Raw genomic sequence first — 21,799 nt, 5'->3', positions numbered from 1 at the left:
TGCGGACGCAAAAGCACGTTCGTGTGCATGGGGCCTAAAACCTGGGTGCGTCTTATGGTCAGGTGCGTCTTATAGTCCGAAAAATACGGTAATTGGCTTTTGGGGTCAGAAAGTGGAAAACAACACAGCAGTTGGCCATGGGACAATCAGCCATTAAATGTTGTTTCCCTTCTAAATAAAGTTCTACAACACAAAACATGCACTACAACCCTGCCTCAAAAACCATGTTAATACTTAAAGGGCTTGTCCACACGTAACGGAACTGCTACGTATTTTCTGTCCGGAATTGAGGACGGAAAATACACATCAGAATACAGTAGCAGCAAAGTGGGTGAGATATAACAAATCTTATCCACATGCAGCGTAAAATTTTCCAACCACAAATTCACCTGCGGTGCGTATTTTTCATACCGCAGCATGTCAATTCCTGCTGCGGAAAGTGGACTGAATTGCTGTGTTTTCCAGAAAAGATATCACCATCTCCCATCATTGAAAAATTTGTACTTTTTTAGTTACAGCTGCTCTGTATTCTCTATATAGAGCAGTTGTATCGTTCGCTATGGCCTGAATCCGTCAGTCCCGCGGACCTGACAGGTTCAGTGTCAGCGGGATCCTCCTGTAATCTATGACATCTAAGTTATGAACTTACAAAGCAAAAAGAAAACAGAATTGCAGACTCAGGCTATGTGTGAATAGGTACAAAAAGCAAAAAATAGAGGCAGCATTCAAGATTGTGAATAAAACAAGTGGTGTGTTTTATTCACCCCAGCAACGGAAATCACAGATTTTTTTTTTAAAGCCAAAGTCAGGAGTGAACTCTAAGGCCTAGTGCACACGACCGTAGTGTTTTTACTGTCCGCAAATACAGATCCTTAGTCATCCGCAAGTCATTCGCACATCTGGCATGCAGTCCGCAAATACAGTCTGTAGTGCATCAGTTTTAACGGATCCGCACATAATAAAAAGGAAGCTACAAATGATGTCACCAACATGTCCCAACCCCTTGAAAAGGTCACATGATCACTCAGGAACCATTTTCTTGGGGAATCCCCTGCCGTCGCATAGCAACACTTACGCAATTATGGACGGCTACAGATGCACATCCGCAGCCATCCGAAATTTTGCAAGCGCCCATAGACTTCTCTGGGCGAGTCCGTGCTGCAATTGCGAACAGGAATAGGACATGTTCTATATTTTGCGGATCATTTCTATGACCGTAAATATACAGAGAGGTGTCCGTGGCCTACAGAAATCATTGGGTCTACAGATATATAGTGCCACCCTGCTCCCCCCCACTTGTATATAGTGCCACACAGCCCCCCCTCCAAAATATATATATTGTACTTACCTTGCCCCGGTACCCGCGACGGACTGCACAGGCTCCGGGCGGGACACATGCGCAGACCAGAGTGATGCAGTTACCGCAACACGCCGGCCTGTGCAGGGAGTCTTCCCAGCACCTTATAGGCTGCAGGCCTAACGTGGCCTGCAGCCTATAGTATTTGTATCTACGTCCAGAGGATGTGGCAGCCTTATGAATAAAGATGTAAATGTATAGTGCAAGCACCTTCCATACAGCAAGTGTTGATTTCTAAATATATCAGATTCAAGTTAATAAAAGCTATGCCCACCTTTGCAACTAATGTGTTTTTTTGCTCCAGTGCATCTGAAATGAAAAATGAAGCAAATTTATTTACCAAAATAAATAAATACAGAACTATAAGAATTATATCCACAAAAAAGACCAAAAATTATTAGCAGTGTAGTCACTGCAGTATGTGAGTACACTCGCTAATATACATTCCGGTCCCCTGTCGCGCTGATTTCTGAGATTTTCATAGATTTTTATAGAGCTGCCGGTGGGCTAGTTGCACAGTCTTCTTTGATAATAATACAATTCTACTTCATGTGACCGACCAAGCTGTACTCCATGTACTCGCTGACCAACGGCAGCGCTATAAAAAAATCTCAGAATCAGTGCGACGGGGACCGGAATGTATGTTAGCGAGTGTACTCACATGCTGCAGTGAGTACACTGCTAGTAATTTTTGGTCCCTGCATAACCCCTTTAATAGAGGATGTATCTACTGAGATTACAATTACAGATACAGACAAACAATTCCCATTTTGGCTATGAATCCATCGTTGCAGATCACGTCCACCCAAACATGCTATTTGTCTTCCCTGAGGCAGTTGGAATCTTCCAGCAAGACAATACGACATGTCACACGGCTAGAAATTTACGACAGTTGTTGGAAGAGCACGACCAAGACTTCCAAGGACTTTCCTGACCCCCTAATTCGCTAGACTTGAACGCAATTGAGCATCTGTGGGACCACCTAGATCGTCTTGTTCGCTCTATACATATTCCTCCACACCCCCTCTAGTAAATGTGGGGTGCACTGTAGTCAGCTTGGCTCCAGATACCTGAGACCACCTACCAGCACCTTATTGAGTCACTCCCAGCCCGTCTAGCTGCTGTCCGTGCTGCACACGGCGGTTACTCTGGATATTAGGTGCTGGTCATAATAATGTGACTCGACTGTGTAGTAGTACATTTCTGTTACAAAGTGTTAAGTTTGGTTCTTTATAGGGGATCATTTTATTTACTGTACTATTCGTTTGTTTTGTCAGTAATGAGACAATATCAGGCTGAAAGCCTGGGTTCACTCTACATAAAATTAGAGATTTTCTGTTGTTTTCTAATATACTTTGTGCTTCTTTTCCCCGTCATTTTGTAGTGGTCTCAGCTTCAGTCAGTAAATGGGTACAATCTTGTTTAAGCCCAAAGGCCAAAAACCTTTACAAACCTAATACTTCTCAAAATTGAGGAGGAGGGGGGACGGCAGTCTTAAAAATAAGTACGTTGGAGTGAAATGAGCCGGCATAGATTTGCACTATAACATGCACCAATTTTTGGCATGCTTAATTAATATGCCACTTCGTTGGTGACCCCATCCACTCAAACTTAACCCCACCAACTTTTATTAGCCACTTTTGACGTCAAGGGACAGAAAAAGTCGCAAATTTTACTGCAAATATGACGTGAACCAAAATTTTAAGCGTAAATCAGTTAAAAAAAAATCTGACTCCCGGGACCCCCACTGATCAGCTGTTTTGAAGCGGGTGCAGTGCTCATACGATCGCTGCTTCCCCTTCTTTTCTACTTGCTCATGGATGTAGCGGCGATTCACAGGTATTGCAGCCTTTTCTCCAATTCACTTCAATGTTAGAAGGCTGCAATACCTGTGAATCACCGCTAAATGTGTGTCGACGATTCACAGTGAGCAAGAATAAATGAAGGGTAAGCAGCGGTCGTACGATCCCTGCATCCCCTTCAAAACAGCCGATCGACGGGGGTCCTTGGAGTCAGACCCCGCCCCATCAGCTATTGATGGCCTATTCTGAGGATAGGGCATCAATTTTTACTGGCTGTAAAACCCCTTTAAAGCAATCCTCTTAACTAAACAGCATGCTCTCAGGGCTCATGCACACGGCCCGACCGCGGTCCGCATTTTCGTGCCGTGCTCCCATACGAAGTATGGGAGAATGGCCCGTAAAATATTAAAAGTAGGACATGCTCCATAATTGCCGGCATGGTTCTACAGCACAGACACCTATCGGTAGCGATACTTAAAGGTGTCCACGGCCAATAGAACCGAACGGGTCGGTAATTGCAGACCATATTACGGTCCGCAATTACGGAGATTTTTGACAGTCGTGCGCATGGGACCTCAAGCAGGAATATTTACAAACACTGATACATTGTAGCAAACTATCAGTACAAGAGATAAATTGTGCTGGTGACGTATGTAGCTCACAGAGGATTACCTACACTGTTAGGTAATGGTAATGTGGCCAGCACTAGGTAGGCTCAAGTTTTCAACTCTGGATTTAAACAACAAATTTTGTGATCTTAGAAATTGTGAAAAATAAAAAAAACTGATTATTTTTAATATGCAGTGATTAAACTTTATTTACATAAACTGGCAAATCCTTTTAACCAGTTAACGACGTTGGACAAGTAAGCTTGTCCTGAGCGGCAAGCAGTAGCCACACAAACGACAATGTTTAAAATGAATAAACTTTATTAAATACAAGTCTCAAGACATGAAATCCCGGTAATATACACGTATCGTCACAACTGTAACAACCTGTATATTTGATTTATAGTATCATTTCTGATTGATATATGCCGTAAAAATAAATAAATAAAAACTGCTGTGGAATAGCTTTTTTTTCTGCATTTTTCCTAAAATTAAAAATAGTAAAAATTTATCGCTAATGAATATGTTCTAAATAAATGGCACCAACACAACGTAAAACTCACCCCACAAAAAAACAAAGCATTAGAAAGCTATGTTAAACAAACATGGCCGGTGGAATTCTGTTTTTCAAGGTCAAAATTGGCCTGGTCCTTAACTACGGATAATCTATTTTGGTATAACAGAGAGGTTTTTAAAGCAATACTGCAGGAAAACTGGTACATTGTGTTATACCTAGTGCAGAACATGAGGGCGGTGCATGACGCAGTGATCAAAGTACGATAAAGATATAAAGTCATGTTCCGTACCTTCAGGTACCGCGCTGGTTATCTGTATCACTTTTCCCTCAAGTGTTCCATTTTATTATGTTTTATGTACTGTTGTAAATATCGAGAACACTTACCGTGTTTTACGTTTCTTTGCAGATTAATTTAAATGACTTACACAAACCATATAAAATACGCATTGGGCATGACAATTCAGGAGACAATCCGGACTGGTATCTAGAGGAGATCAAATTGTATCATTTATCATCTGATCAAGAGTTTTACCTACCAGTAAATCGATGGCTTGGAGAGAACTATGATGATGGAGACACATGGAGAGAACTGCCTCTGTCAACAGATGCAAATGATCCAATAGAGTGTATGTATGCCCAATAATACTAGTGAGCTGCTCACCCTATTGGCGTGTACTACATGTGTGATCTTGCTTATAACACAATATGGCCTACAGAATGTAAACTTAAGAAATTCATGGCTGACCAAACTATGCTGCAGTTGAAATCTGAAGAGACAACTAGTAAGACACCACTGAATACATATCCTATATGCGAGAAGCTGTTACATAGTTACATAGTTAGTACAGTTGAAAAAAGACACATGTCCATCAAGTTCAACCAAGGAATGGGAGAGGATGTGGTTAAGGGAAGGGGTATAGGTAAACCTTAAAACTTTGTTTCCCCCCTTTTGATCCAGAGGAAGGTAAAAAAGTAAAGTATGGCATGAGCCAATCTTTCCTAAAAAAGAAAAAATTCCCTCCTAATAACAAGTGGCAATTCGAGTGGAACATTCAAACATTTACATACGTTTTGATATTTTTTTTAATTCTAAGAAATTATCTAAGCCTTTTTTGAAGCCATATACTGTCGCTGCTGTGACCAGCTCCTTCGGTAGGTTACTCCACAGATCCAGAGTTCTCACAGTAAAGAAGGCTTGTCGCGTTTGGAGATTGAATCTTTTTTCTCTAGACGGAGATAGTGCCCCCTGAGGGCGTTTTACATGGAACAGGTTTCCACCAGGCTTTTTGTACAGGCCTTTTATATACTTAGGACTCATGCACACGACCGCGTTCGGTCCGTGATATACGGACTGCATGTCGGCCGCATTTTACGGAAACAACACAGTTCAGGGCGCCGGGCTCCTAGCATCATAGTTATGTATGACGCTGTGAGCCACTGCCTCCCCGCGGGACTACTGTTCCGTACTGAAACATGCCCTAAAGATAAAGGGCCTGGAGACAAAAGGATTTATCCTTGAATCATAGAGAAGTTAATAGCTCTGTCTGTAGAAAAATGCTGGTGAGCCACCATTGCCCACATTGACGCCATTGTTGTGAAACGTTTTAAGAGACTGTGCCTCTCTAAGTAGTTGATTACACCCGCTTGTAGCCTTTTGTGCAGACCACTAGTAAAAATAATTGTTGTTTTTGCATGACTTATTGTCATCAATGCAACTAAAATTTCCTTGGCTTACAAGCACAATCCACTGCGCTTTTAATTACTACTCTATAAAATAAAAGGTATAACGCGGGGTATATGTTTTTTTATAACAATCTATGGCAGACGTAAGCTACTGGTTAACCATATAGTGGCATATGATTGACTATAGCTAAACAGTCCCGCTGTAAACCTAGAAGGTAGTGTTTTTAGCCCAATGCAGCTGGCAGGTCAGAACCGTGTGCAGCAGCACCCCAAATACCAGTTTTGGGGGATTAAAATCGGTTTTGTTTATTGCCTGCAATTTAACCCTTTATGTACATCGATTAATATGCCTGGTTAAAGTGGCCCTGTACTATGACATATACCCATACCTCCCAACTTTTGAATTCGGAAAAGAGGTACATTTTAAGCCACGCCCCTAACCACACCCAATATCCCACATAAACAAATCACGGGAAGATCCTTCTGCAAATGACACGCGGATCTCTAGACTGTCTGGATATCACAGATATTATGGATCCGGTTATATCGTCTTTATGTTACTTTTCCTATCTTGGGTATAACATTTACTCATCACGGCGGCAGCTGCAGGACAAACCAAAAGGCTGAGAACAATGAAAGTCAAGAGGGAGACCCTGTGGTTGATGACTTTTCAATTGACAGGTAGCAGAGTTACATTATGGGGATTTTTTTTTCCAGTTGTGCAACTCTGCTACCGGTCAATGGAAAAATCATCCACCAGAGACCCCCTGTAGATAGCTCCATATACAGCCCCCCTGTACATAGCGCCACACACAGCCCTCCCTGAAGATAGCTCCAGATACAGCCTTCCTGTAGATAGCGCCAGATACAGCCCCCCTGTACATAGCTCCACACACAGCCCCCTGTAGATAGCGCCACACACAGCCCCCTGTACATAGCACCAGATACAGCCCCCTGTACATAGTGCCACACACAGCCACCTGTAGATAGCTCCAGACACAACCCCCCTGTAGATAGTGCCACAAACAGCCCCCCTGTACATAGCGCCAGATACAGCCCCCCTGTACATAGCGCCAGATACAGCCCCCCTGTAGATAGCTCCACACACAGCCCCCTGTAGATAGCTCCACACACAGCCCCCTGTAGATAGCTCCACACAGCCCCCCAGTAGATAGCTCCACACACAGCCCCTGTAGATAGCTCCACATACAGCCCCCCAGTAGATAGCGCCAGACACAGCCCCCTGTAGATAGCTCCACATACAGCCCCCTATTAGATAGCTCCACACACAGGCCCCCTATAGATAGCGCCACACACAGCCTCCCTGTAGATAGAGCCAGATACAGCCCCCCTGTAGATAGCTCCACACACAGCCCCCCTGTAGATAGCTCCACACACAGCCCCCCTGTACATAGCTCCACACACGGCCCCCTGTAGATAGCTCCACACACAGCCCCCTGTAGATAGCTCCACACACAGCCCCCCAGTAGATAGCTCCACACACAGCCCCTGTAGATAGCTCCACACACAGCCCCTGTAGATAGCTCCACATACAGCCCCCCAGTAGATAGCACCAGACACAGCCCCCCTGTAGATAGCTCCACACACAGCCCCCTATTAGATAGCTCCACACACAGCCCCCCAGTAGATAGCTCAACACACAGTCCCCCTGTAGGTGCCACATTGCCGCCAGAGCGGAGAGCGGTAGAGGTAGCCTACTGCTGCCACTATCCGCTCTGCTTTGACATTGAGGCTGGGTTCACACGACCATGTTACGTCCGTAATGGACGGAACGTATTTCGGTCGGAAGTCCCGGACCGAACACACTGCAGGGAGCCGGGCTCCAAGCATCATACTTATGTACGATGCTAGGAATCCCTGCCTCTCCGTGGAACTACTGTCCAGTACTGAAAACATGATTATAGTACGGGACAGTTGTCCTGCAGCGAGGCAGGGACTCCTAGCATCGTACATAAGTATGATGCTAGGAGCCCTGCTCCCTGCACTTTGTTCGGTCCGGGACTTCCGGCCGAAATACGTTCCGTCCATTACGGACGTAACATGGTCGTGTGAACCCAGCCTCACTCACCGTCAGAAGAAGGCAGGAGCCTTGCAGCAGTGTTCTCACTTGTGTCGATGCCGGCCTGGGAGTGGACCAGTCCAGTCACCTGACCGGTGACTGGACCACTCACGGGCCGTCATCGATCCCAGTGAGAAGACCGCCGCAAGACTCCTGCCTTCTTCTGATCGCTGCTGCAGTCAGCAGCGATCAGCTGTTTTGATGCAGCGCCCAGCGGGACATTTTGCAGACCGCCCGGGACGGCGGGACAGCGGTGAGAAACCGGGACTGTCCCGCCGGATCCGGGACGGTTGGGAGGTATGCATATACCCTTTAGGCAGGGGCGGACATACAATTGGTGAAAACTGTGCAGCTCCACAGGGGCCCAGTCAATAAGGGGGCACACTGTCACCTTAAAGCAGCCTTCTTCTGTCTGTTAGATTGCGGGTAAATGCCTGAGATGATGAATTGAATGGCAAACAATTACTGATGGATTGTTATCGAGACCTAAGGGGGTGATTTATGATGAAATATTGAAGAGAAAGGTGCCCATATACTGTTCTTGCAAAGGGGCCCTCAGCTTTCTGTGTCCGCCACTGCCTTTAGGGATACAGTAAACAGCTTGTATAAGTGTCTGCAGTACTTGTGGCATTTTTATTGCAAGGGCCCAGAAGAATAAAGGAGAGAGGATGTATTAATACCTTTCATGTTTCATAAAGCCTGTCTGCGGTGACACTTAGACTAGGAGAATTATGTCTTCCTGTCACACGCGCTCCTTATTAAGATCTGAAGTGATCCATTTGATGTACAACATTTATTTTGAAGAGTAATTACTGTGTGCTGTGTATCATAGATTGTATTTCTGATGGTAAGTCCATTTCATCACATGTTCTTCTCAGTATATATTACATGCAGGCTTGATGTTGACAAAATGTCATCTTCTGAGACTTTTGAAAGTACCGAGGCAAATACCAATCCATTTTCTATTAGCATATTTTCTACAGTCAAATAATATGGAGCTTTTTTTTTTTTTTTATAAAACACCAAAATGAATAAAAGCAGAGATGTCTTAGATGTTATATTTTCGTGTTGTATACATCTGTTTGTATACATGTATACCTCTCTAGCACTATCTCACCCATAGACTTCCGCAAAAATGGATCAAAACAGGCCAGGGCTGTGACACACACACGCAATGGACACACGCTCCACTATAAAAAAATAAAAACGGTTGCGTGAATAGCCCCATTGACTTGTATGGGACATTGTGCTGTTAGTTGTTAAAACGGAGATCACACGGATGAGAAATATATGTTTAAGTGAATAAGGCCTTAGCTTTATAAAAGTACAGTCAATATTGCAAAATTATTTAAGAAACAACAGAGAATATTGTGGTATCGTGATTGAAGCTAATATTTTTCGTTTTAATAAAAAGTATACCAGTATTTGATTACCTATATTGTTATTATTTGATTATCCATTCCCCCAATGTAATCGTCAGACTGATCGGGATCATCAGGTAAATGCTTCTCTAAAATATATTAAAGAACAGGAGACAGCGTCATTCCTCTGTTTGTTTTTAGTGATGGACTACGAAATTCAGGTTTACACAGGCACCATATCTGATGCTGATGCTGAATCCAATGTTTATATCCATGTCTTTGGAACCAGAGGAGACTCCGGGAAACGAAAGTTGCATAAATCCAAGTTTCAAACTGCGAAATTTCAAAAAGGGCAGGTAAAATATTTTCCGCCTTTTCTAAAAGTAATATTACATTGTTAAAGGGTATACTTACATTCAACTATCTTTTGAAATTTCATTGAGACTTGCCAGAGGGTAACTTTAGTGGAGGTCTGTAAGCTGAGACCCCCTCCCCCACAATCTCTAAAATGCAATTTAGAGTACCAGTGACTTTTATGTAAGTACTGTCTGTATAACAAAAAGATTCTGTCTAATTACCTTACCTGGCTACCTCTTTTATACAGGTAACCCCGCCACATTCCCACACTTCTTCTTCTTATCACCCCCCAGCCTTCTCTATTTTCCGCCCAAACTACATTCTTTTGTGTAATAAACAAAAACCCTGCCCCACTCCCTCCCCCTCTCTTGGCTCCCAGCGCCATTTTTACCAATACTACCCTGCTACTGTATTCATTTTCCCTGGACCAGTATTCCTGATCTAACCACCCCTCACTAGTCTAAAAAAAAATATTTTTCTTCATGGTTCGCAGAGACCCCCCTTAGGGCTCTTCATCTTCATCTGGAGTCGCCCAATACTCGTCACTCTTAAAATGCTGTAGTCTCTTCATTCAAGTTATTGGGTTGGTCAAAGCTTCCACACGGCAACCAATTGTCTCAATAACACGTCAAAAGTTAAATTAAGAGGCAGTAACTATTTTAATGAATCTTATCTGAGAATGTGCTTATCTAAAAATTTGTCGACATTACATTCAAGACAAAATATGAAAATAATGTGTTAAAATGAAGTTACCTGACACTAAAGGTGTCTGGAATGGCATCATCTCAATTTAGCAGCTGTAAATTGGCTGTTTATTCAGCCTCTGTATGCTAGATGCTCTTTCCTACATACAGATGATAGGATGATCTAGGTCTAGCTTTATGATGTCTTTATGTCTTAAAGGAATTTATTATCAGAAGATTACCTATTGTTTAAATAAAGCTTTTATGTTAGCAATGGATATAAGCGAAACAGTTCGGTAGAAACCGGATTCGACAAATTTAAAAAAAAAATATTATTTTTTTTCCATGTCAATAGATACATTAAAAAGTTTTCACACTGGTCACTAATCACTCACAATAAGCTCACTTCTGCACAGCAACCTCTGCACACCTCACAGAGCATGCCCACGACACTTATAGAAGTCGATGATTTTCAGACTGAAGTTTTCTATGTTCATGTGACTGCTGTAAAGCAAATTTCTGAACTGCGGTTAACAGTACAGAGCAGCAGCTCATGTCAAGAAAATATAAATATGCAAATAGAAAATAAAAGAACTGATTAGAAAAAATAATCAGTTTTACTTTATAATTTTAATTAGTAAAATAAAAATATATTAAATATCATAATTACTATGGGTGAATAGGGCTAATTTTAACTTTTTAATAGTTTTGTTAAAATGATTCATTTTGTATAGAAGTAAAAAAATCAAAAAAAAATCACATGTATTAATCTCTTTCTAGGTTGATGTATTTTGCATTCAAGCAGTTTCATTGGGGCCTCTGCAGAAAATCCAGATGAGCTGTGATGGAAGTAAAAACGGTACTGCATATAAATGTGAAAAAGTTGAGTGCTAATAGTAGGCAGGGCACTGAATTGCTGTATCTAGAACCTTGCAGCTATTTCGAAGGATAGTATAAGTTATAGGATGGATGAAAGTAGCCCAGGACACATGGTAAATGAAGGTATCACAAACAGACTATAGTGGGGATAATATACACTATATGGACAACAGTATTAGTACACCTACACATTACACCTACAGGAGCTTTTAGGACATCCCATTCTAAATCATGGGCATTAATATGGAGTTGGTCCCCCCCTTTGCAGCTAAAACGGCTTCCACTCTTCCGGGAAAGCTTTCTACAAGATTTTGGAGTGTCTGTGGGAATTTTTGCACATTCATCCAGAAGAGCATTTGTAAGGTCAAACACTGATGTAGGAGGAGAGGGCAGGTCTCGCAATATCCATTCTAGTTCATCCCAAAGGTGTTTAATGGGGTTAAAGAGTAAGGGGGCTAAATAAAAAAAAGATACATTTCGGAGAACCCTTTTAATCTTAGTTATGACATAAGCATGTAACAGTGAAGCCATGAATATGAGCAAGTATCGACACACTTATGATGCATACGTAAACCCTTCTATAGTGTACAAGAGTCAGAGCTGCCATAAAATGATGACTATTGTCCCCTCTGTAAAATATCACAATCACTTAATGCATGGTTTTCACATCTAGGCGCCTTTAGACCACCCCACAGCATCATGTGCCCTACTATATATCCCCAAAATTTTGGTAAACTGTGTTATTTATTGACATGATTCAAAACATATACAATAGTCAGCTCAGCCAGGTGTAGGCCATGGTGTACGGTGACTGTGCTAAAACTCGGCTTTATTGGTCCAAATTAAAATCCATAATGCAAAATGACATGTTCTGTATAAACGCAGGACGCAGGGTTCACTGACACGTTTTTGGATACACTGCACTATGCATGAATAAGGGATAGTGTATGCTAAACCCTGGTACCTGCGTTTATGCGTTTTGCCGTTTGGATTTTAAAGGACCCAATGAAGGATCGTGGTGAAATTCATCTGAGCGCTGGACAACTTCCTTTTGATTGTTGCTAAATTACATGATTGAGCGCTATGCAAAGTGCACCGTCTATCAAGAAAAATCGCGGTACAGAACACTGAAACCCATTTTAACTGCATGTTTTATGCTTGTAAACACAGGGAAAGGTTGGTTCTTAGATAAAGTCATCATCCAATATACAGAAGATGGAAATACTCACAATGCATTATTTCCATGCAGCAGGTATGTTAAACAACAACACAATGTAACAAAATATAAAAAACTTGAGAATCTTTTTTAATATAACTATATTAAAATATAACGTTAGCATGTAGAAAAAAATACCTGTGAAATGCATAAAGTTGTTTGAAATATATTCCCCCTTCCCCCTCCGACGAGGCTCCATAGTTGTAGGGTGACTATACATGTCACCTACACTTGTAGTGAGGGAAATCTGGAGAACCTGAGCAAAATTATTATTCACAATCATAAAGGACTCCATAATGGATCATTACAAGTGGAAACTCCCACTTTTCTCATGAAGTTCCCCTTTAACCCTTCTACGCCCAGACAGTATACTATATATAGTTGAGTGTATAGTCAGTTGGCAGTGAGGACATTATTTGCTTTTTAGGGGAATTGCATCAACAATTAGTTGTTTCCGTGATGTGCTTTATCCGAATTTCTCGTTTGCAGAAGTCATCAATACTGGGAGATTAGGAGATGCTATTTATTAGCAGTGTTCTGTATATAGTGTACTGCAGTATATGAATGTCCTCTTTCTAAAGGATTCACAATTACATCCTCCACTATTTTATGTTTTATAAGTCTAATTTCACTCCATTGATCTAAAGTGCTGTGATGCCGCCTAATAAAATGTGACATTGCCATTCATCTGCTATGCCTTGTCATTGAGCATCATTTTGTGGTCAGGGCTGAGCACATTGCATTTCTCTTACAGAGAATAAGAAGGATTCCATTGTTGCTATTACTATATACTTACAGTATATATTGCTGTGTGTGTCCCCCTTAAGGAATGTTTACACGTGATGCAATAGCTGCAGTTTCCTTCTGGAAATGTCATACACACACTGCGAAAATTTCTGCGCCATCACTGACCGGCGGTGCCGATCTTTAAATCTGCAGCATGTACATTTCTGGTGCAGATTGGGTGCAGATTTATAGTGATTTTACCCATCAAGTTTAATCAACATACAAAATCTGCAATAAAACCCAATTGTTGCAGAATAACCACAGATCCGCAGCAAAATGAAGGTGACAAATGTCAAATAAAAAAGCAATTGAAAAAAAACAACAACATTATATTCACCTTCTCAATATTCTGTCGCTCCCTTGGTAACGCTTGCCTGGTCCTCTGCAGGTCTCTCGGCCTCCAGTCATGACCTGCAGCAGCAGCTCTCGCTCTCTCTCGCTCTCTCTCGCTCTCTCTCGCTCTCTCTCGCTCTCTCCCGCTCTCTCCCCTCTCTGCCCCTCTCTCTCTCTCTCTCTCTCCCCCTCTCTTTCTCTGGATTTGCTGCGGACATTTTCTGCAGCATATCCGGTATGTGTGAACCCTTAGACTTTTTTACCTTATCATGGAGATAATCTGGATATGTGTATGTTTTTCAATGTTTTTAACCCCTTAAAAAAACGACAGTAAAAAAAACTCTGTAATTGCGCCCAGCAATATGGTCTGCAATTACGGACCTGCCCGGTTCTATTGGCCGCGGACACCTTTCCGTATCGCTACGGAAAGGGTGTCCGTGCCGTAGAACAGTGCCAGGAATTATGGAGCATGTCCTACTTTTCAAAATTTACGGGCCGTGCTCCCATACTTTGTATAGAAGCACTGCACGAAAATGTGATTACTGGCACAGCCGTGTGCATGAGGCCCTGAGGATGCAAGAATGTCTTACTTTATTGCAAAATGCACTCTTTTTACATTTATGTAGCTGTATTAAGGTTAAGTTTTGCGCAGCGAGTTGTCGTTTTCAATGGCACCATTGTAGGGTATAATTTTCAGATTTTTTTTTTACATTTTTACCCAGGGAATGAAAAAAAAACAGCAATTCATTTATTTGGAGGATCTTTTTTTTACGACCTTTGCTCTGCTGTGTTTCGCTTTGCTTGTTTTGTGTTTTTTTTTAAAAATTATTATTGACCTTTTTAAGCCTAAAGTGGAATGGATCCGAACATAAGTAATAGTATAGAAAAAAAACTTTTATGTCTTCCTTTTTTGGGGGGTCCAATACTTGTCATCGCAGCAAATATGCACTGTGTTAAAAATGCCTAAAACTCAAGATATTCAACCCCCCCTTCAAAAAAATAAAAGACTTACATGTGCTCATGAATATTTCTCTTCGGTTAGCTAGTATAATATTTCACAGAGCTGCTTTTCCTTTTGTAAGTGTAGACAAGAAGTTTAAAAGCTTTCGAGAATTTCCTGGCTTATTCCTCTCTCCTCCCTAATTATAATCTCGTAGTATAATAATAATGATAATAATAACCTTTATTTATATAGAGCCAACGTATTCCATAATCAATAAACAATGAGACAAAAGAGAAAGGATCCTGCCTGTAATAGCTGACCATGCAGATCAAAATCTGTGGCACTCTACAGGTTGTCTGGGAGCTATGGGTGGGGTGGGGTTCCCGCCCCGTCAATATTTAGATGGTAGACTCAAGCACTCCTTAGGTCAATATGCAGAAAAGTAGTAGTCACGCATACCCATGGTACTAGTTACCCCATTCCATAGCGCTATTCCTCAGGGAAACTTTTTTCTATTGACTAGCGGCAATAGAGTTTGACAAAGGCCAGATTGTTGCCGAAATGTTATCTATATCTTTATATTGCCTTATCCGAATAAAATCAATTTTCTGCATATTCACCTAAGGAGTGCTTGAGTCTACCTTCTATGTAATAGCTTACAATCTACAGCAGTGGTGGTCAACCTGTCACATTATTACAGTCTTTAAATGTGACACTTGATGTTATTAGAGGGCCACACATCATGTTCAATGAGGAGAAGAGACCACACACTCACATAAAGGGCTCCCTTACACAGCTGTAATTGTGTCCCATGTTTCCTCCATATATTTTTTGCCCAAAATAAGTAAAGGGTTCCCTACTATTCTATACCAACATCTGTTCTTGTTTTTGTCAAAATATATACAAAGGGAACATGGACTGCAAATACAATTATGTTTACCCTACAGGTAAAATAGAAACATAGCAAGATTGAAAAAAAAAAGACATACGCCCATCTAGTTCAATTTATCTTCATGCAATTTTGACCCAGAGGAAGGAAAAATTCTCATGAGGCAGAAGACAATTGTCCTCTTTTTAGGTGAAAAAAATATGGAGTCGGGTATCTCGGGATCAACTACCAATCGCCCATAATCTAGCACCCATAATTTCCAAGCCCCTCTTGAACTCTTTCAATGAATTGATCATGTCAACTTCCTCTGGCAGATAATTCTATAGTCACACTGCTCTTATGGACAAGAAAGTACTTTTATGTTTGTGTAGAAACCTTCTTTCCTCTAGATATAGAGGATGCTCCATTGTTATAGTTATAGTCCTAGGTATAAATAGATCATTACACAGATTTCTGTATTTTCTCAATTACACAAATTTTCCCCTTTCCAAGATTTTATGTGGAACAGTATCAAATTTTTGAAAAGATAAATGACATCCACCGACCCACCCCGGTCCATTCTAGAACTCTTCTCCTCATAGACGCCGATCGGATTAGGTTAACAGGACCAATCCCTCATAAGCTTTCAAACATTTTATCCCCAATGCAGGTTAAACCTTCAGGTCTATAATTTACTGAGTCAATTTTCTTGGTTGAACTTGATGGACATGTGTCTTTTTTCAACCGTACTAACTATGTAACTTTTTTAACCCCTTTTTAAATATCATGTACTCTGGCGTCCTCCACAGTCACAGTGCCCCATTATAAACACATTCCTCCATTTTGGTTCACTGCTTTGTGTTCACTACTACCTGGCTCCGATGGAGGAGAACGGGAACAGATGATAGGTGACTGCTCCTATAATGTCTACGATTAGACAGATTGATCAGTGTTCAGTTGCAATCCCCTCATTATTAAATTCAATTTAGCGTTATCAACTTAAAAAAGTAAAAATACCAAAGTACAAACCTTAACGATTTCACAGTATTCTGGCTTTGGCAGGCTTCTGTATGTTGACAATAATGTATATTGCCCAATTGTCAGCCTTGGTTGCTAAGTCTACGCCTGCAGTGTTAAAATGACCTTTCCTGGCGTCCTGCTTACCTCTTAGTTCCTCCTCCCCCTCCACTCCTACCTAGTTGACGTCCCACTCCTCCTCTAGGTTGCTCTGCCTTACATATCGCTCACTGCTGGCGCTCTGCTCCTGAACCCTCTTGTGCACTTACTGAGTATTCACGCACTTTCTCTCAGCTTCTTAAAGGGCGGGCTTGCGCCAGTAGGGTTTCTGCCTAACCTATACCCAGCTTTCCCTGGCTACTAAGGAGTTTCTCTAGGCTAAGGAGTTTCTCTAGGCCTAAGCAAAAGCTTCTCTTTGCAGTGTTTAATCAGGTTCCCCTTCTATTAGTATTTTTCTCATTTACCCGGCTAGTTATTTGACCCTGTAGTTTGTTTTCTCCCTGCCCTGACCTGTTGCCCATCTGCCATCTTGAACGAATTTTGCCTGCCCTGACCTTCGACTGCCTGACTACTATTTTGCCTTCTGATTTTGTCCTTCATTCTCGTGTCATCTTCTTTAATCGTCATCTGTTGCCAGCTGGCAACCCCGGAGTTTTTCCCCGAAGCACAGTCCAAATCCCTGTACTTGGGTTAAAGGGTGAAGATCAGGAAGTTCCTTAGACTCCACATCTTGGTTTAGCCGAAGCCAATCTGTTGCAACCGGGTAGATCGACGTCTGGACCTGCAAATGCTTTACAACATTGATAGCTAGTCATTATTTTGGCTTCTAAAATGTGGTTAGCTGGCCACCACAGATATATACTGAAGCGGCTGCATGCATTTTTGACAATCTCTGCCCTTTAGGTCCTAGTCTTTCCCTGTCCCTACACCTCATTCTTTCAATTCTAATTCAATTATATGATCTAACTTTGCTCTATTTTCTTTTTCCTCCTGACTTTAGAACTTTGTTACTTAAAGATTACGTCTTTTACAGAGAGTAAATTATACTTGTCAGCACAAGGTTAACAGAGTTTCTTAGAGAACTCAGATGCTCTCTCAACCTTTATGTAAATTAAAGGAAATATTTTTTTCAAAGGTGACTAGAGACAACGCAGCAAATCCAATTATTATGACGTTTGTACCAATTTCCTACAAGAGTGTCATAAGTCTACAAGAATTTTAATTTTATTCTAGTGCCTAATATAATAACGTTCTGGATGTCTATCTGTTTTAGATTAATGCTTTCATCAGTGCTTGGGAAAAAAAAGAAGTTATTGTAGCAAAATCACTGTTTCATTGTATCTATTCAAACATCCCCATATGAAGTGTGGAAATCAGTGGGTTATGTTTAGATGGTAAATGGTCAGTTGAAGGCGGTTGCTTATCTGCTGTCAGAGTTTGTGAAACGCATCACAAGAGATGTAAACCTAATGAAGTCAGTGGCGTTCAATGTAAAACTTCTTGTCGGAAGGAATTTATTCACCACTAACTGAATACTTTAATTCTAGGACAGAAAATGTCATCATTTTTTGCCTCAAGCAAGTGGGGGGACCATGATTGATAGGGGATGAAAACTTGAAATTACGTAGTACAACTTGTAGACACTTATTTCTAGGAAAGAAGTGCTGAATGATTTTCACAATTCCTCATTATGTTTTTTGTCCACCTTGGTATGGCAAGGAAAATAACACCGTAACATAGTCATTCAAGTTATATATCTTTGAATAAATAAAGGGGAATGTCATAATTTCAGAATTTTGGCAAAACAAACAAGATGTCTGTCCAATATCAAATTTTCCGATTACAAGCATGCAACCTAATATGTACCACAACCGTCACTTGATGTTTTTGATTAAAAAAAACAAAAACAGTCCTGTGGAAATCTTGTAGACAACACAGATCTTGATTTTTGTCTCCTCTTCTATTTTTATCTGGCAGACTGCGGGGGGGGGGGGGGGGGGGTCTTAACCAAGAGACAGGCTTAATATCTTGTCTCTCCTATTGCAGACGGAGCAGTGGAGAGTGACTCATTCACAATATTTTTTGGAGATTTCACAATTAAATAACATTAGAGAAGAACAATAAAGTGACAGCACTTTATTAGGTCTGGTGATACAACAAACGAAAGAGCGACATCCTTTTGTAAACATACAAAATTTGAAATTCAACAAAAAGGGTTAACTAAAATGTAGGTCAGCAGCCTTTAAAGGGAACCCGTCACCAGTATTTCACCTATTAAACCAGCAATACCTGGTGGAACTGGGTGAAAAATAATTTTTATCTAACCTATAATTATCTGCTAAGTCGGCTCTGTACCTTCAGTATTCTGATTTTTAGTGTTTCGCGTCGTATGCTAATAAACATAAAAGAGTCATATCTTCGTTCGAAAAGTCATATCTTCATTTGAAAAGAGTCATATCTTCATTCCTCAAGCCTTTCCGAGTTTACCTGGCCTCCTTACTGCCTCCCTTAGCACACATGAAATCCCGCATTTGCGCGTCAATGACCTGTTCTGGTGCATGCACACAACGGGACACCACAGCGGCGCAAGCGTAGTAAGTAGATTTGAGGCCCGGACAAAGCAGGGAGGGTATCGGATCATACATGACGGGCGCATGCACGCTATCTCAGACGAGATTCTGGCATTCAGGACGGGTCAGTATTCGGTGGTGGGCGGGCATGACAGCAGCGGCCAGCGAGGGATGAGTAGAATTCAATAGGTAAAATTCTGGTGACCGGTTCCCTTTAAAGACATTTGGTGAGAAACCTGGAAATGTGGGGGGTATGGGCGGGTGGACTGGAAAACTTGTACCATGTAACTAAGAGAACTGGATCCTGGGCACATGTATATTTCTTAGATATTAAGTTGTTGGGAATGCATAAATTGTTCGAGGCTCCAATACTTTCCAAAAGGTGCGTAGGGTACCTTGAGCTATTGCAGTGAGACTCTCATTACCTGTATATTAATTCATCTGGAATCTCATTTCGGAGAAGCGGAGGGTAGACTGTTTTCATGAACTAGCAATGGTTTGTTTTGCAGCTAAAAAAAGAAATCTAATAAACTTGTGCTTAGCTCCTGGGATCCCTTCGACAACCTTAATAAGAAGAGCGTTCATGAGCATTTGTTTAAGTTATTGAGGGTCCAGAATGCAGTTTGTCACCACATAAAAAAGACACTCCCTGAGTATTGGTGGCTAACAATGTGAAGAGGTGTCATAGGAAAGCCGCGTGCTTGGCACTGGGAACGTAATAAGAAACATGACTGGCCTAAGTAGAGTCCTGTGCTGATTGATCCTGTTAACCTTTTATTCCCCTTTCCCTTCCCATAAAGACACGTGACAACCGAGGTTGGATGTGAAATGGCCACAGCAGCCGTTTATTAATCGTCATTATTTTTAATGCAATTTAATCCGAAACATTCGGATAACTCCCTTAGGAATTCGACCAGAGAATTCCTCCTATAATTCCATGACCCAACATGGGTCATAATCATAAATAACAATCAACATTATTAACACTTAACAGAGCAGGGGAAGTCCTTGAAGCCCTTTTAACACCGGATTTCCTTTACGTTAGCCATCTGCAAACCACCACCAACTCTTTACCTCCAGCCGTAAACCAGCTCGGAGGCACCGCTCACCTCTGCAGATGGCTCCAACCACCAGAAGACCACTTCAAAGGGATAACACCCGATGAAGTCTTCAAAAGATATATCTTCCACCAGAAGACCACTTCAAAGGGATAACACCCGATGAAGCCTTCAAGTGATATACCTTCCACCAGAAGACCACTTCAAAGGGATAACACCCTATGAAGTCTTCAAATGATCTACCGTTTTGGGGGACGCATACCCCCGATGCGACCCCCCCACCATTTTGTACTGACCAACCTCAAGGACTCCCCCCGCCAGCTGCCATGACACCCGGACCTGCTCAAAAGAAATAAAATAAAACACAAGTTACATAAGCATACCTCAAAAGCACGATAAAATAGACAAACCCACCAACCAATCCAGATCCCCAAAATTACCACCTAATTCAGGGCGGGAGGGCGGGAGCTGATTATTTTACTTGCTGCTCCTCCCGCTGCTTCCGGCTCAATGCCGAAAACAGCGGGAAGAACAGAAACACCCCCGGCTCCTCCCCACTCCATCTCCTCCCTCTCCCTGCCTCAACTAACCCTCTCTTCCCCTATTGGCTGTCCCTCCTATGGCAGTCATGAAGGCTTCCCGTTAAGCCCTCCGTGCTGCCGTCCAGCCTCTTCTTGACTGGCCTAAGTAGAGTCCTGTGCTGATTGATCCTGTTAACCTTTTATTCCCCTTTCCCTTCCCATAAAGACACGTGACAACCGAGGTTGGATGTGAAATGGCCACAGCAGCCGTTTATTAACTGTCATTATTTTTAATGCAATTTAATCCGAAACATTCGGATAACTCCCTTAGGAATTCGACCAGAGAATTCCTCCTATAATTCCATGACCCAACATGGGTCATAATCATAAATAACAATCAACATTATTAACACTTAACAGAGCAGGGGAAGTCCTTGAAGCCCTTTTAACACCGGATTTCCTTTACGTTAGCCATCTGCAAACCACCACCAACTCTTTACCTCCAGCCGTAAACCAGCTCGGAGGCACCGCTCACCTCTGCAGATGGCTCCAACCACCAGAAGACCACTTCAAAGGGATAACACCCGATGAAGTCTTCAAAAGATATACCTTCCACCAGAAGACCACTTCAAAGGGATAACACCCGATGAAGCCTTCAAGTGATATACCTTCCACCAGAAGACCACTTCAAAGGGATAACACCCTATGAAGTCTTCAAATGATCTACCATTTTGGGGGACGCATACCCCCGATGCGACCACCCCACCATTTTGTACTGACCAACCTCAAGGACTCCCCCCGCCACAGCGAAACAGGCCTTGACCACCTTAAGCTTGTGAGTCCCTCCAACCACCACCGCCCTCTCAATTCCGTCTGCTAAAGCCAGGATCAATTCCAACCTCGGTCAAATGTACCCCCTCACCCCTCCAATAATTCCCGACTCCTGACTCCAGGTCCATGTGACAAACACAAATGCCCCCGTTCTTGGCAACAAAACGTGACACCGCCCGGTTTACCTAACTGCGGGCCTTGTTCACCTTCTCGGCTGATCTTGCTAAACGCCAAATCTTCCCTGGAACTATGTCCGACCACACAATCACTAGGTGAGGATAAGATGCCCATAACACAATAAATTGCACTTAATTTCCCGCACCAACTCC

The 21,799-nt window shown here is 42.0% G+C and overlaps 1 protein-coding gene across 1 annotated transcript in view; it reads left to right on the top strand.

Moving 5' to 3' along the window:
- Positions 1 to 21,799, top strand: part of RP1 (RP1 axonemal microtubule associated) — a 406,368-nt gene that overhangs the window by 148,546 nt on the left and 236,023 nt on the right. Inside the window, exons 24-27 of the mRNA XM_075828106.1 lie at positions 4,691 to 4,910; positions 9,610 to 9,764; positions 11,229 to 11,307; positions 12,498 to 12,579. Of these exons, the coding sequence (XP_075684221.1) occupies positions 4,691 to 4,910; positions 9,610 to 9,764; positions 11,229 to 11,307; positions 12,498 to 12,579 (536 nt within the window). The remainder of the gene's footprint in view (positions 1 to 4,690; positions 4,911 to 9,609; positions 9,765 to 11,228; positions 11,308 to 12,497; positions 12,580 to 21,799) is intronic.

This window comes from Rhinoderma darwinii, chromosome 5 (genome assembly GCF_050947455.1).
Source record: "Rhinoderma darwinii isolate aRhiDar2 chromosome 5, aRhiDar2.hap1, whole genome shotgun sequence".
In the NCBI taxonomy this organism is placed as follows: domain Eukaryota; kingdom Metazoa; phylum Chordata; class Amphibia; order Anura; family Rhinodermatidae; genus Rhinoderma; species Rhinoderma darwinii.
Note: the sequence above shows the minus strand (reverse complement) of the source record. Positions and strands in the feature narration are given on the sequence as shown.